Source organism: Capricornis sumatraensis, chromosome 3 (assembly GCF_032405125.1).
Source record: "Capricornis sumatraensis isolate serow.1 chromosome 3, serow.2, whole genome shotgun sequence".
Taxonomy (NCBI): domain Eukaryota; kingdom Metazoa; phylum Chordata; class Mammalia; order Artiodactyla; family Bovidae; genus Capricornis; species Capricornis sumatraensis.
This window is the reverse complement of record NC_091071.1, coordinates 77,104,860-77,120,680: the sequence shown is the minus strand read 5'-3', so window position 1 is coordinate 77,120,680 and position 15,821 is coordinate 77,104,860. Positions and strand designations below refer to the sequence as shown.

General features: G+C 34.6%; 1 protein-coding gene across 1 annotated transcript in view; it reads right to left on the bottom strand.

The window, feature by feature from the left end:
* Positions 1 to 15,246, bottom strand: part of FIGN (fidgetin, microtubule severing factor) — a 127,767-nt gene extending 112,521 nt beyond the window's left edge. Inside the window, exon 1 of the mRNA XM_068969354.1 lies at positions 15,209 to 15,246. Coding sequence (XP_068825455.1) covers positions 15,209 to 15,233 — 25 coding nt within the window. The 5' untranslated portion in view covers positions 15,234 to 15,246. The remainder of the gene's footprint in view (positions 1 to 15,208) is intronic.
* Positions 15,247 to 15,821: the final 575 nt, after the last annotated feature.

Sequence of the window (15,821 nt, the reverse complement as noted above, 5' to 3'; positions counted from 1 at the left end):
GGCTAGCCTCTAGTCATTATAATATGTATAGCTGAGGAAAAACACATGATTCTGATCTGAAGCCTACATACTTTTATAAATCTTTATTCTCTATGGCTTTATGGATTCTGACTTTTTTAAGCAAATAAAAAGATATAGGATGATGTGATTGAACTGATTTACCTGCATCTACACTGCTTCGATTCACTTGATTGGAATTATGAGGGCAAGAATGGAGACATGAAGTACAGGTAGAGAGGAAACCACCATTCTCTTCACACAGTGCAGTACACACACACACACACACACAAATGCCTGGGCCACATTCAACCCCAGAGCCCACCCAACTGACTTCCCATAATAAAGGCTGGCTCCCTACACTCCTGCTTTGTCCAAAGGAACTCTCTACTTCATGTTGCTATTTACTGGCAACAGTATAATTCACTCATTTGGTCTTGTTTTATAAAATAGAGTTAACTGCTCTATGTGAAGTTTCTGCACAGCAGATGGTCACCAATCATTATTTTCCATTTGTTTAGTTTCTAGTAAGAACAAGAGAAACTGTGGAGTAGTAATGCAAAGAAAACTAGCAGCCTGCATGATAACTCAACCAGTGCCAGAAGACACACTAAAAAAAAAATACTTTTATCACACAGTAGATCAAGGCTGAATGTAATTCTGAGGGATGGGGAGACGTTATTCCCCCCACTTCCATCTGTAAAGGAAAATGCCATTTAATAATTTATTTCTTAGTATAAAATCCTCCAAGAATTAGCCTATTTTTTTAAGTGATCAAAGTTTCTAGCAGCAACTTATTATAACCATTAATGTTTGTCATCACCCACGCTGAAATCACTTTCTGTACCTCTAAGTGGCCCAGTTGTCCAACAGAAAATGGAAAGTAGGAGCCATTTGTGGACAAGTGCACATGCACAGAAAATTAAGCTGTAAATATCTGGGCCGAGTTATTACTGGAATCTGGAAACATCTGGGGCTACAGAACAAGCCAAGCCCCATTTCCACAATGTCCAGGTAATTGCTTAAATGATTTATACCTTACTGTTTCTATTAAAAATGTCTTTAAAGAGAAACATTTGTAGGCTCGGTTCTGCAATAAAAACTGGTATCTGATTTCACTTGTAGAAAATCTTGTGAAAGACGCTACATTTCTTCAAGGACATGTGCATGATGAAACTGAACACTGGACAAAGAGGGGAGTGCTAAAAGAAGGTGTGGTCAGTTATTCAACGAAAACAATCCTATCAGGCAAGCAAATTGCAAATGGCTTATTTGTGATCAGTGTTTATTTTAATGCAAAGAATCTATTTTAAAAATTCTTTTCATGAATTCTGACAAATATATCCAAGTCAACTTAGGGTGAACTGTATACTTTAGTATCCAATTTCAATTTTAACTAATTTGGTTTTAATTAATTCCTCATAAATCTTGTTCACTGAAAATCATGCCAGAATCGATCACCTAAGGGACAAGTACCACCTCTCAGATAGACCTGGGCCACTTAGTTTAAGAATTTGGAGAGATTTAAATTGGCTCACTTAGATAGTATCTGTATGGCGCTACTAACTGGCCCGTTCAGAATGAAAGAGCTATCAATGCTGTCAACTCTTTCATAGGTTTCTCTTCTGAATACTCATACATATACAGGCACAGAGCTGTATTCACCTGAAATAATTTTATTTCTGATATTAAGCCAAGAGGACAATTACAGCTTCACATTCTTCAAGAATTGCCATGTTTAGATCTAACAAAAAATTCAATGATTAACAGCTGGCAGTTATGCTTATGAGGGCAAGAAAAAAAGAAAGAATAGCAACAAAAGAAACTATTGACCGTGACTTTTACCCATGGCTCATATTTAGTGACCATCAACATACATTACTACCCTCTCTGGGGAATCACCCTTTTTTTCCCTATGAGAAGACTAAAGGAAACATGGCTGACATTTTAGATGTGAAGAATCTGCATGGGTATTTCTTATTTAGTTTAAAATCCCCCACCTTCCTGATTTTAATCAGGCAGAATTTTAAGCATATGTCTTTTAAATCGTCCCTTGATTTAGTTTGGTTGTTGGCAAGCCACCATCATAAAGGTTTTATAATTCATAGTTGTTACTCTCAACCTTATGGATTTCAATTTATAGTTAAGCAATTTTAACTTGCTTGAAGATTACTGGTTTCCAGAAAAGCTAATTTAACTAAAGGAACTAAAAAGATTATTGTAGTCAAACTGCTAAAACACTCTTGCTACTTCTCACCTACTGTTTCACAATCTTTATTATTCTACTTCTAATGTACTATACTTTCTTACTATTCAAGCTCTTTGTTGAAAGTGCAGTTGTTTTCATGCAATTGACTAAACAACATTTGTCCCCTGTGGCTGACTTAACAGTGTATCTTTGTAATAACTCAAGTTCAACAATCAGCACTGGAGATATTTTCTCTTACATGGAGTGTATGAGATCAACCTAGATTTCAATATTAAGTTGTAAGATAGCATCTAGAACTTTTCAGATGTGAAGAGTCCAAATTAGAAGAAAACCAGTGAGCTTTCACTAAAGGTTATAGGTTTCCTTAGTAAAACTGTGTTTTTAGAAGAATGACAATAGAGCCTTTGTTTTTTCTGACTTCTTTCATGAAGCAATGTGAACAAGTATTTTTCTCTGGTACATCTATCTTTAGGTGCAAATACACAAATATAAAAGAGAGACTTTGTAAAATACTGTTGATTAAACACATTACAATTTCAACATTTGCTCAAATTGGATTTCCCTTAGAAAATTTTGTAATGCTATACGTTGTAACATTAGTGACAGGTTTAAGAAATAAACTGACCCTTCCACAAATACACAAACCACTAGAAGACAGGGTCACTAGGGTAACCCCAGCTAAACTGTTTACTGCCCAGTATTTAGTACAAAATAAATGACTAGCATCAGACACTAAATATGAAACAAAAATATGTCGATTAAAGTGTTAACCAAAGGCATTTACAAACTACAGCATGAATGAAAGTTATCATATTAACTGTAAATCAGCTAGTTTGCATCTCATATCTTCGCGCCCTAAATACCATCAAGTTCCCAAGGAAATCTGTTTTGAGTACTGCCAGGCACATATCTGCACAATGCCTATTTATCTGAGAAAGGACAAAATAGAAAGAAAGGCCTTAGGAGGTGCTGATTTCCCATGTTCAACCAAAGGCTGAATAACCAAGTGCCAATCAACCCTATGTTGGCAAGAAGTTGATCTGGAAGTCCCCGTGCCTAATATTTTATGATTTGATACCCTCAAATTTTTCTGACTACAAACACAAAATCAAAAATATTTCAATATGTAAAGCATAGTGATTTGAAGTCAAGTGCTATGGCCTATAATTGAAATCGGTTGCAGATTTTTATTACATATCATTATAATGTTCTGTTTCCATAAAATAGCTTTAACACTCTCATATCCAGAAATATGAAAACAGAACAAATGACTATAAGCTCTTTTTTGGGTATATAATTATAAAACTGTTTTTCAGTATTATAAGATTATAAAGTCTTTCTTTAGTGATTAAAGAATATAGAAGTCTCAGTTTTAATGAAATACACAATTTTAATAGATCTGTTTTTAAGTACTTTAAAAAGCCATCTTCCAATTTTTTCAAGTAAGATTAATAAAAAATGAACCAAGTGACAGTTTTTATTGATTCACTTCACCAAACATTTATTGAACATCTATTATAGGTCCTGCACTGCACACACATGGTGAGGAGATTAAAAAATGAATTAGATGGGTTCTGCTCTCAAGGAGTTCACAATTTCATAATCAAGAAATACAAATGCACAGCAATATACAGAGGAAGAAACATGGCAAATCACTGAAAGGAGATTTTTTTTTTTTAAGTGCTTAGAGCATATAAAGCAGATGTCAAATGGATCCTGATTAGGGTGGCTCAAGAAGTTTTCATAGGTGATGCAACATTTGAGCTAGATGTCAAAGTCCTGGTAGGTTTTCAACTGGTGGAGAAGAACATTCCAGGGAGTAAAAAGATAAACAAAGATTAGTTAGGGATAAATAGAGAAAAGATGGAGTTGCTTCCGGGTTGATAAACATTCAACTTTCATACTGATCTATAATTTTGACATATTTCTTAAGAGATTTGCAGCCCCTCAGTTCATTGGTGCTTAAGTTAATCTTGTTAGTCTATTTATGTATCTTACAGGAAAAAAGCACTGGCTAACTAACACTCATCAACTTAGAATTGCTGACACATTTGCTTGTAACCAATTAGTAAGCATATTTAATGAATGGTTTCCATCCCTCCTAAAAGGCTTAACAAAGTGATAAATGGTCCTTGAACTTCCTTCATTATTTCCAAGGCAATATCTAGAGTTTCTTAAACAGAAACAAAAAATCTTTTCACTCTGCTGCTGGTGAGCCACCAATCAAGATTCAAGTGACTCAAACTTACTAGTTGATGACCAAGCATCGTGGATTAAATGGAACTAGAAAAAAAATCTTGAGTCATTGGATCAACTCTCCTTTTATTTAATCAGTAACTGAGACTCAGAGAGGTTGAAGGACTTACCCAAGGTACAATAGGCTGTAGGTATCTGCTGATGTCATCATTTTCACTTTTCAGAGGTACTCTTACAATATTCTTACGATTCTTCATAGACTGTTGTTGAACTTTAGTCAGAGAGTGAACTACCTCTAGTATGAATCAGTACATTCATTCTAAGTAGATCTATTTTTATGACTTCAAACTGGGAACAATGAAATTTTTAAAGTTAAAACTTAAAACAAGAAGTTTAAGAGCTCATGCAATATATAAATATTTGGTTCAGAGAAGTGACTCTCAATCCTAACTTTACACTAGAATCACTGGGGTAGAAAAAGAAATTGGTCATCCCTCTGACTCCCATTTAACTGGTCTGAGATGGGGCTTTGGCAAGTTTTGTTTGTTTTGTTTTTGGTCATTAAGGTACAGCTGGTATTTACAGGGTAGATATAAAACTTATCCTTAAACTTTGCTCACATCAATTTAAATCATAGCTATCTACTTTAATGATTTGAACTCCTATAATGAAAATAAAATGCATTATTTCCCAAAAGGAGACAAAAAAAGATATATTCCAATCCTCAGTAGATTTTCTTCTATAACTTCATTTGAGGTATAACCTAATTGAGTATGTGAAGGAGAAAAAGGAACCTAAGAGTAATATGAATGAATCATCTTTAAAGGCACATGTACTTTTTACACTTTTTTCAAATTTAAAGAAAGAAAAGGGGGGACAATTCTTTTAATTTGGGTTATTATAAATCATGTATATTCAAGATTTGGTACAGAACCTGCCATTTTAAAAAAGGAGAATATAATTTGTTTAGATTATAATACTGTGTGCTAATTAATGTGCTAATTCCTAATAAATAATGCTTTCTCAGATAATTATATCAGATTTTTTTTTCATCGCCAACATCACTGAAAACAGTCCTTATCCTTAGCTTCCTTAACAATTTCCCTAATTTTTTTGCCTTTAGCTATTTCCTCATTTCTACAAGCGGTCTTTTACTCTTTGTCCACATTAAAAAATGCTTCCACACTTTACTCCTAGTACACTGCCCAGTACTTCTTAATTATTTCAAGCTACCTCCTCATGATCTAAATATCATATTCCAGTGGCTGAAGTAAAATTGATTTTCCAGATGATCGGGTAATAAACAGCCCTACAGAGAAATACTTTAAAAAAAAAGAGAGAGAGAGAGAAAAGGCCCCAGCCTTTCAAAACACAGGTATGGGTAAGAATGAATTCCAAGAGCAGGAGGATGGATGAGATAGTAAGGTTTCTGTTGAGTTTGCAAATAGCAAAACAGAAAATCCACTCCCCCCCACTGGCCCCAAGAACAAGGACACATGCAAAACTGGCTATTAGAATTTATAGAAAAATATTTTTAAACTATGAATTTAGGTACACATGTGCATTACAACTGTATATCATCAATACCTCCTAAATTGTCGTTAGTAGTAATGGCATTTTGATACTGTAGATTTCAAGGAAATAGAATTATATTAGGGTAAAACAGGGGATTTTTGCTCATCATTATAAACAAACCTATACCACAGGTTGTACTATTCTCATTGGGTATTTTTAAAAATAAACAATACAGAATAGTTTCCTGTAAGGTCTTTTTACTTTGATGCTGCAACAACATAAAACAAGACACAAATCAAAACCAAAGAAACAAGCAATAATGCATTGTATGTATTCATTATTAAAAGAACACAGCATAACAAAGAACTTCCAATATTAGATTCTTTTCCTAATAATTTTATTTCTTAAATATTATTGATAGCTATTTCACCCATAGTAGGATAAAAAACAAAAAATGAACAAAAGCATGAAACAAAGTAAAAACAAACAAAAATCCATAAATCCCAAAAAGGATTTGCATATAGGTAGATTTTTTTTCTTTCTTTCTAGAAAGACTCTACTCAGTCTAAATATCTATTTCTGAATACATTTAGTCCTACTATCTTACAATCCATAAGTAAATTAGTTGATTAGTATCCTTAGAATTACATAAAACATATCTTTCTAATTAGGGAATACATCATATACTTAGTACATTTAAAATCTTCCCATAGAAAGAACAAGCAGTGTTCATGCGGGCATACAAAATTCCTTCTAGTTTATCAGACAAGGACTCAGGCCATGTGGGATCCCAGTGCCTACCTGTGGATCACATTAGTGTTCCCCTCAAAAATGTTGCCAAATTGTCTGAATAATTCAAGTGAAAATCTCTCTGTAAAGAACTTTATACCAATACTATAGGAGCAGGATACCACAGCAAAGGGGTGTGGGGGATTAGATCCACATCTTTTATAAGTTGGGCCTAAAATTGACTCCAGATTTGTGACTCATGAACGGAAAGTCAGTTTTAATACAGATGTGCTCTAAAAAGTAAAAATGGCTATTATTCTTAACAAGTTACATATTGAGTATTATTCTTTAAAAATGACTCATAAAATATCTTTTTAAGTACTTAAAGTCATGATTATGTTCTACTCTTTTACCTCTGCTTGAATGTAATTTTTCATTTTCCAGGAAAGGATACATTTTCCAACTAACCCCGTTAACCTAATTACTCATAAAGAAATACCAAAAGCGTTTCCCTGACATCAGTACCTTCACAAAGAAATGGATCTGCACGCATGCACAAGAGCATCTTCCATTTAGATAATCAAAACTGTAATTTTTACTGAAAACATTCTTTTAGATTCATGTAATTTCTTGTAGCAAAATTTATCACCAGCACCCGAAGTGTGCAGAGAGGAAGGCTGTCCTATCCATATACTTATTTCTTCATATATTTAAATTCAAAAGTATTACCTGTTAAGCTTTAAAGACTAATAGGACTCTGTTTATTTAATGGCATTTCTCTGATCTTAAATAGGTATTGTAATGAAAATGCCTTCAATATTAAAAAACCTTTTATCTACTCAGAATAATTATCTTGTAAAATTAAAATCAGTGAATCATACTTAATTAAGATTTATAATTTAGCATCATTCAGGTATATGATCTAAGAGAAAGAGTTTATAATCTTAACTTCAATTTGAAATGGAAAGGAAGAAGCGACTAGAAAGGAAATAAACAGCTATTTTTGTCATAAGAATCCACTAATATTGCCACATATTTACCCAGATTCCTAGTTTAATCTATTTTAAAGCTAAACATTTAATATGAAAACACAATATACTAAAGGATAGGACTAACGTGAGAAAAGAAGGTTCCCAAATTAAATTACACCACAGATTTTGTAGATAGGTTATTCAACACAGAATATATGCATTCTGACTCCCTACCTATTTTAAAAATTCCGGTTTACAATGCCTCTAATGCAAAAGATTCCTAAACTGTGGGGTGACTTTATAATTAAATGGGACACTGTTGTAAGAGCTATCTCCAAGCCTCTTTCCATTAAAGTACATGTCAACTGAGAGAGCATGCCTTGTTATTACTCAGGGCAAAGATTTTTCCTTCTAGAAGGTCTCACATATAGTATTTCTCTCCACCAAGTCTAACAAGGCATTCAAAATAAGTTCAGTTTTTTTCTTTCTTCAGAAATACCCTTAAAGCCCTCCTCCCCACCCCACCACCAGTCTTGGATTACATAAAAGAATAGTTACTTTTCTGAGCTCTTTGATATTTTTCTGCCTGGCAGAGGCATCTGATGTGGGAAATATCTTTTGAAAATAAATGGTGCAACTTCAAGTGCACTCAGATCCATTACTTGCTGGACATTCCATCGTATCTGAAAAAGCCGGTTGCCTTCAAAATTTAGTTTTAGGGATCTCGATATGAGGCTTGATCTCATTGAGAAGTATCTTTGGAAGCAACAATATAAACGTTTAATCTACCCATCAATTTAAGACTGTTCAAACCAAAGGGGAAAGGAGTCAAAGATGGTAACTACATTTTTCAGGGGGAAGGGGACTGCTCCTGTTTAAGTTTAGAAATGAGGTTTACAATTTCAATATAACATCCTGCAAAGTTAATATCACTGCATGAAAGAGTTACTTTCCATCTTTAACACAGCTTTAACACATGTCACCACATGTTTATACAGCTACAATACCACTTCCTAATGTCAAAACATCAATATTGCTGCTACTATAACAAGGTAATTATTTTTTATGTTTGCCCCTTTTCCCTTACTTAATAAGCTGTGCTTTTATTTCTCAATGGTCAGAATTTTCTATATATTTAGATAATTTAGAATCTACATGAAAAATACTTATTTCACTTGTGCTTGAAACTTGGGTGGGGTCGCAGTGGTACAAAGCAACAGAGAAACCCACAGGCTCTTATTTCAAATCTTACTGAAATCCTCCCATCCTAAACATTCCGTGCCTGGGGAATACATGTTTTACTGTGTACCTGTCTACAGACAATTACAAAACAGGATTGCTTTTAAGAATATCTGCACAAAAATTCCAGTGATATATGGGAACACATCACGCAAAAGACAACATAAGATAAGGGCAAATATTTCAGTCACTATTCCACGTATAGAAAGAGCAGAAGATACCTAGTGGTCCATTTTCCCATCAAGGCTCTCAACAACCACTGGCATTTAGGCAGGGGCACGTGGAATCACCGTGGACTGGTCAGTCACCAAGAAGGAAACCCAGTGACTTCCACAAAGTTTGTGGGTAATGAAGGCAGGGCCTGCTTCATTGACCTGTGACCTGGGTAGGCCCAGAGGTTCCCCACACAGAAGGGCTCTGCGCTTGGTTTAATGTTCTGCTGTTGCTGTCTTGAATTCTTAATAAATTTTGAACAAGGTGCCCCCCATTTCAATTCTGTACCAAGCCAAGAAATCATGTAGCCAGCCCGAGGTGAAGGTGACAATATATGTTGACGGTAAGGATAATAAATCAGAAGAATTACAAAAAGTTTACAGCAACACCTAGAAACCCCCGACTTCACATTATACTGCTTTAAAATTATTATTTTGAATGTTACTGTTTCCATGAATAACATTTCCTAAATCCAAAGCATGAAAGGAGAGGTCACTCATTCTCAGATGAGTTTACTGTCCTAAGTATATGGCATTTAATCAATTGTCAGTTGCTTAAAAAGCATAAAATTGACATGAGGTTAATATTAGATAGGGGGGCACAAATGTTAGATTTTTGGTGGATAAAGTAAAATTCAGTTTCTGCTTTCCTGCCAGCAATATATTCACAAGTTGAATATATAAACTGCCAGCAGAAATATAAGTTCATAAGCAAGGAACTGAGTAAAAGATATTCTCAACAATAAGATATTGGGGAAAAGAAAACATTTTATAAGTATTTTACATGATGTATTCTATGATAAGAAAATACATTCTGTAAGTTATGCACCACTAGTAACTCACATGAAAATAAGAACAAGATCCTAACAGGAAACAAACTTTCCAATCTTACCTAAAAAAATACTTTCTAACAAAGGTTTCCTAACATAAAAGTTACAAATACTTAAGCCAGGTTGCAGGAAAAAAAGTTTATCCTTGGGTCTTCATATAATAAATCATGCATTTCTACTTTGAAGATGTATCAGTTTCAAAAATGATTGGAAGCAGTAATGCTATAAATGCTTTGTGAAAGTCACAGTAGCTCAAATACAAGCAAACTCATCCATTTATACATATATTCCACACAAATACATCTGCATTAAAATTCTCCTTTGAATTCACTGCTTCTAATGTACTCTGAAACGACAGCCCACCATATGCAATGTGAAGCATAGTGTCAATATTCGAATAACAAGACAACAAGTAGATGTGCGGCATAAAGTACATAAATATTACTAACAGAAAGAGCCATATGATAGCTCACGCTAGGATGGCTTCTGCTCACCTATCTTGGCTGCCGCCTCAGTCTCTTAACTAAGATTGTCGTCACCAGGTACGGCGCTCGTATGTGTGTGGAGCTGAGGCAGAGCTCCTGAGTGGGCATCTGTGTTGCTGCCCTGAAGAAACTTTGCATACCTACCTGCTTTTGATTTGCTTCAGACTTATCAGTACAATTTATTTTTACCGTATTCTTACCTACCTTTTATTCCCACTACCTGCATTTCTTGTAGTAAGTACCCCTCAAGTACAACTGCTATTTAAATGATAACATCAAAAATATCAAAAGGTTCAGTAATCAGCAATCATGTCAAAGCACCTAGGCTTGAAATTTATACCGTAATTTAAATGAGAAACTTGATAAAAATTCAAGTTTAGGGGAAAAAATTGAAGAAAATGACAAAACCCAACCATGAAAAGCACTTTCTAAACAGGAATTTATTGACAGTCTTTCTAAAAGTCTTTCATTTTTAGTAAGTTTTTTTAAAAAAATTAGCTATAATCTGGTGTATGTGTGAGAGAGAAAGAGTTAATTTAAAGGTGGAATAATTTTTGGACTTGAAGTCTTCCAAGTAGCACCCCAAAATAATTTCTAAGTTTAATTGATTTTAATAAAACAATAACTTTTATGTATCTCCAAAGAAGCAATTATATTAAGTTTTTTCCCTGAAAGAAAACAATTACATTGTTTTCTGCGCCATTTGTTTATTCTAGTTTATCAGTGGCCAAAGATAAAAAAGCAGGTATGCTGATCAATCACATCTTATCAATCAGTACTATAGGTCAGTATTTCACACAAACGTCTGCAGAACAATTTCTCCCCATCAAAAACTTTCAAATCAATTTAAATTCCTGGTAATTAAAATGACTAGTTCTACAAAAATAAATATACTCTACAAAAGAAGTATGTAAAATTGTACTCAAGAATATCACAGGCAAAACAGCATACATTTTTAGCAAGCTGAGGTTTTAGGAACAAATTAGAAAGTACAAAACATAAAAGCCTGCAATTGTTTCAAATACACCTAGCAATTCTGCTGATTTTGGACCATTAAAACTGATTACTTAATTAGGCAATCATTCAAGACATCCAAACACTCACAGACAAAAACAGCATAGCCGTCTTTCACCTTGAGATGAAAATTCTGAAAAATGTTGCAGACACTTAAACTTTCAGAATCTGTCCCCATGCATAAACTAAGCAAAACATTAAATCCTAAAATGTGACATTGCAAGACTCAGGCAAAAAATAATGTACTTATAATTATATTACTGATCTATTTTTCAGGTGGCTAATATTGTAAACTATCTTAGAAACATCAAGTTATAATACAGACTGTCTCTAGATTCCTGGAAGTACTGTCCCCTTGCTCCCCCCGTCATATTCTTGTACTAACTAAAAGTAATTAACAAAAATTTTGCTCTCTTGTATGCCTATCAGAAGTACCTGTCTTCAAAGTTCCTGCCTAACATGAATAGAAACAACAAAAAAGATGTTCTATGTATGGGGAAAAAAGCACTGGGAAACTCAGTCACAGTAGTCTTTAACAGAACTGCGGAAAAAAACCTCTATGTTTTCACTCAGAAGGTAGCAAAGACATTTTTAAGAATTTCACTGATTCAGTGCAGTCAGGAAAAAGAAAAATATTCTGTTTTCAAAAGACGGTTCCTGAAATAATTCTCAAGAGCCCCTATAAACTGTCTTTTTAGGAGAAGAAAAAAGCAAGTCAACTCACACGTACAGATTCCAAACAGAAGTCTTACCCTCTTCCAGGAAAACAAAAATGAGATTTTTATTACCCTGCTATGATTCTTTCATTTCAGACATGATTAATTAGCAAGTATTACACTTCCCCAAACTCCTACCACAGTCTAGTTGTTGATAGACCCATATGAAACAGCAAATAGCCACCAGCAGTAAGAGATAAGTATCCAAAAGTCTATTCCAAAGAAGGAACACTTTCATCATTACCTCCAAATATGAAACAGGCTGCTTTTAACAGCTTTCACTAAAAAAAAAAAAAATTTTTTTTGAAAGTTGGTCATTTTTTCAATAATACCATTTAAAATTTAAATAATGCATGTAACATAAAGATACATGGCATATTTAATCTGTTATCTACCTATATTTTTAACTTAAGCTGAAATTATGAAAGACTTGTGAGTTCCTGCAATTTAAATTGCCAATGATCCACATGTGCAATTAATAAACAATAAAGATGATATGAGCAAGCATGTTTTGGGAAATGATTTTAATAGAAAAAAATGGTTTCTTTCTCCACTAAAAGCTAGTATGGCACACATGAAATGAAGATGGGAAATAGAAACAAGGACTAAAAGAGGAGATGAAGGGAAGAGAGCCACTCTAAAACCTGAATGCATGAAAACTCTAATTCTCTATATATTGTTCCACAACACTTTCAAAATAATTTTCCCTTTAAAACAATCACTTTCAAAATGCCCATATGAAACAAGAAGCCAGCCAAAACTGACTGTACTACAAATATGTACAACGGTCAGTTTAAAAAGGCTGGAGTTTCCTCTTCCACCTTTGCAACTGTTACATCCAAAAAACTTCACACATAGTACAATACTAATAAATAGATTTTGTTGGTTCCAGGAAACATTTTTTTAAATCTATCCTGGTCAAAATATCCTTGCTTTTCTTCTGTTGTATTAAATTTAGGATCAAAAACATCAAAGCAGCTTCCACCTCGGACCTAACTTTTAGAGGATCAATGTGACAAGGCAGTCCCTGATAGATGTTTCTCTTGATAAACGACTTGTTCAAAAGAGACATTGTAGCTTTCATTTCCTGACCACAACACACTTTTAATTTGCAACAGCAGAGCTGCCACAGAGTGTGAGCACTTGCCCACTTTCCAGCCTTTTAGGTTAGTAGCTCTGGCTCCTTTAGGCCACACGTTTGAGACAAACAAAATCTAAAAATAATCAAAGTAATAGAATTACAAAATAGGAGCCACTGATGTCCCTCTATACATATGCACAAGTGTCTACTTTATAGATTACATACAAACTTTTCCTCTGCAGAATTCTAGTATATGATAACAAGCTTCCTGAATGAACATCACTTGCACAACATGCATTTAAACACACAGGGAAATAAATGATGTGACTATTATTTAATAGTAAGCCGAGATGGGGCGGGGGGGGCAATTTATACATTTAAATCTGCTGTTAAATGTCATGAATTATATGACTGCCTACCCCAATGTGTTTTTTACATATTACTGTAATAATTATTATTACTACTACCCAGAAATCACATTTAAGTATCAATACGGTGAACAGTCAAACCATCCAATTTCTGCTCTCAGCACATTGTCCGAGCTCCGATTTAAAATTTATAAATGTAATATCCTCCTCATCACAGGCAGCAGCCCAATCTGCTCTGAATATATATTACAGCTTTAACATCACAGAGGGAAATCGCCCATCTGGCAATCCCATTCGCTCCAACAGCTCCGGGGGAAAAAAGCTGTGCTCTTTCCTCCTTAAAACATTTCTCAGGGCAAATTATGTGCATCTAAAATAAACAGTCTTCTTATTGATCGCTTCAAAGTCAACAAGTTCCAAATGCAAAATTCAATCAAATCCTTCCTATCATGGAAGAGCGGTGTGTGTTTAGCTCAACAGTCACCAGAGTCCAACCAGAAGTGCCTGTCGCGCATCGGCTCTTGTAGTCCCTTTCCTTGTATTCACATTTGTGTTATGAGAGAGCAGTAACCACGGCCACATTACAGACCCCTGGCAGCTTTGCCCCACTGCTTTTTCTTTATTTCATACTCTCCCTTTCCTTCTTTCTCTCTTTTCAGGGTGAATGCATGGTGGTGGGGGTATATGTAACAAAAACAAAAAACAAAAAAATATTTTAAAGTGGACATATCCTTTGGTTATGCAAAATACTTTTAACATTTTTTTGTTGTTTCCTTCTAGTCTTAATTGAATATCACAAAGTATACACACACTCACAAGAGCTATTGAAAACCCCCTCTCACTCCATTTACCTGACTTTCTTTTTTTTTTTTTTTTGGTAAAGAAAGAGAGATTTCAAACAAAGTCAATTTCAGTGCCTGCTTATTTAATTCTGTCACAGGTTAAAAGTAAAAAGCGCTGACAGGCAGACAAGTGAATGGCAAGGAAAAAAATAAAAAATAAAACCCTACCACTGTTCTTTAAAAGGCAGTAAGGACTTTAAGCAATCAAAATACATTTTTTTATTTTCATGTAAAAGATATCCCTTCACTCACTCACTCCCCCGGCAAAAAAAACCCACTCAGAAGAACTGATTACTCTACAAAGTGCAATCATGGAGAGAGCAGAGTCAAATTGCATTAATAGATTGAGAAAAAAATTTTCATCCACTTCTGTGTGTGTACATATATATACATTTTTTTTTTCATTAGCAAGGAGTCTTTTCCCCATACTCCCGCCCTCTCCCCTCTCCACCCAGCCCCCTCCCCCCAAAAACCCCATACTGAGTTTAACTAATTTACATACCATTTGACTTCAGCGGTTACATAGTGCATTACTAGTAACATGCAACTTTGGGATTACAGCTAAAACTGATAAAGGTGGACTCCAGTAATTTATTAATCAAAAACTGAAACATACAAACAAGTGATAGCAAAAGCAAACAAGCATTTTAACAAATTAAAATATACATATATATATAAAGGAATTATATATCATGAACAGCTGCTTTCCAAGCAGACAAGCAGAGTCTCCAATGGTTTTATCATACTATTTAATTTGTCTTTCCTATTTAGATGCAAAGGAAGTAAATTCCAAAACTGACATACCATAAACACTGGTGCTACTGATCATTTCTTGCTGGCAGCACAAAAAGCTGAATTGGATTTCTCACAAGCAGGAATTCCAAAGGTTGCTTTTCATTAAAGTCACTTTTCCTCTCAGCTATCAAATGTCACTGCCTTGAAACGTGGGCCCTTTCGTCAGGTATTCATTTAACCTACATGCATATAATTAAGGGGGAAAGCAACATCAACAAAAAGGGGATCTCAGATCACAGGAGAAGAAAGAAAGGAAAAAAAGCACATGACCAGGAATGCAAGTCCATGTCAATTTCACTCACTCCCATTGAAACTAACAAGAGCTCCGGGGAGGACGGTAATAGGATCAGTGGATTGTATATACCATTAAATTATACATCTTTCTCTCCCGTTCCTTGCCAACAATACGCCCACCACGCTGTACCCCATCCAAGATGATGTGCTTACATTTTTCTGCAACCGATCTTCTGACATTTTCACGTTCCTCCAGTCACGAGATTGTAATTTAACCTTAACTTTTTGTGTGTGCAAGATTCTTATTTACACTTCTTATTTACTTAGAAGTTAGTTCCCGAAGAAAGTCTAGCCCCACCCTATGGCTCCGCTTTCTTATTTTTTATTT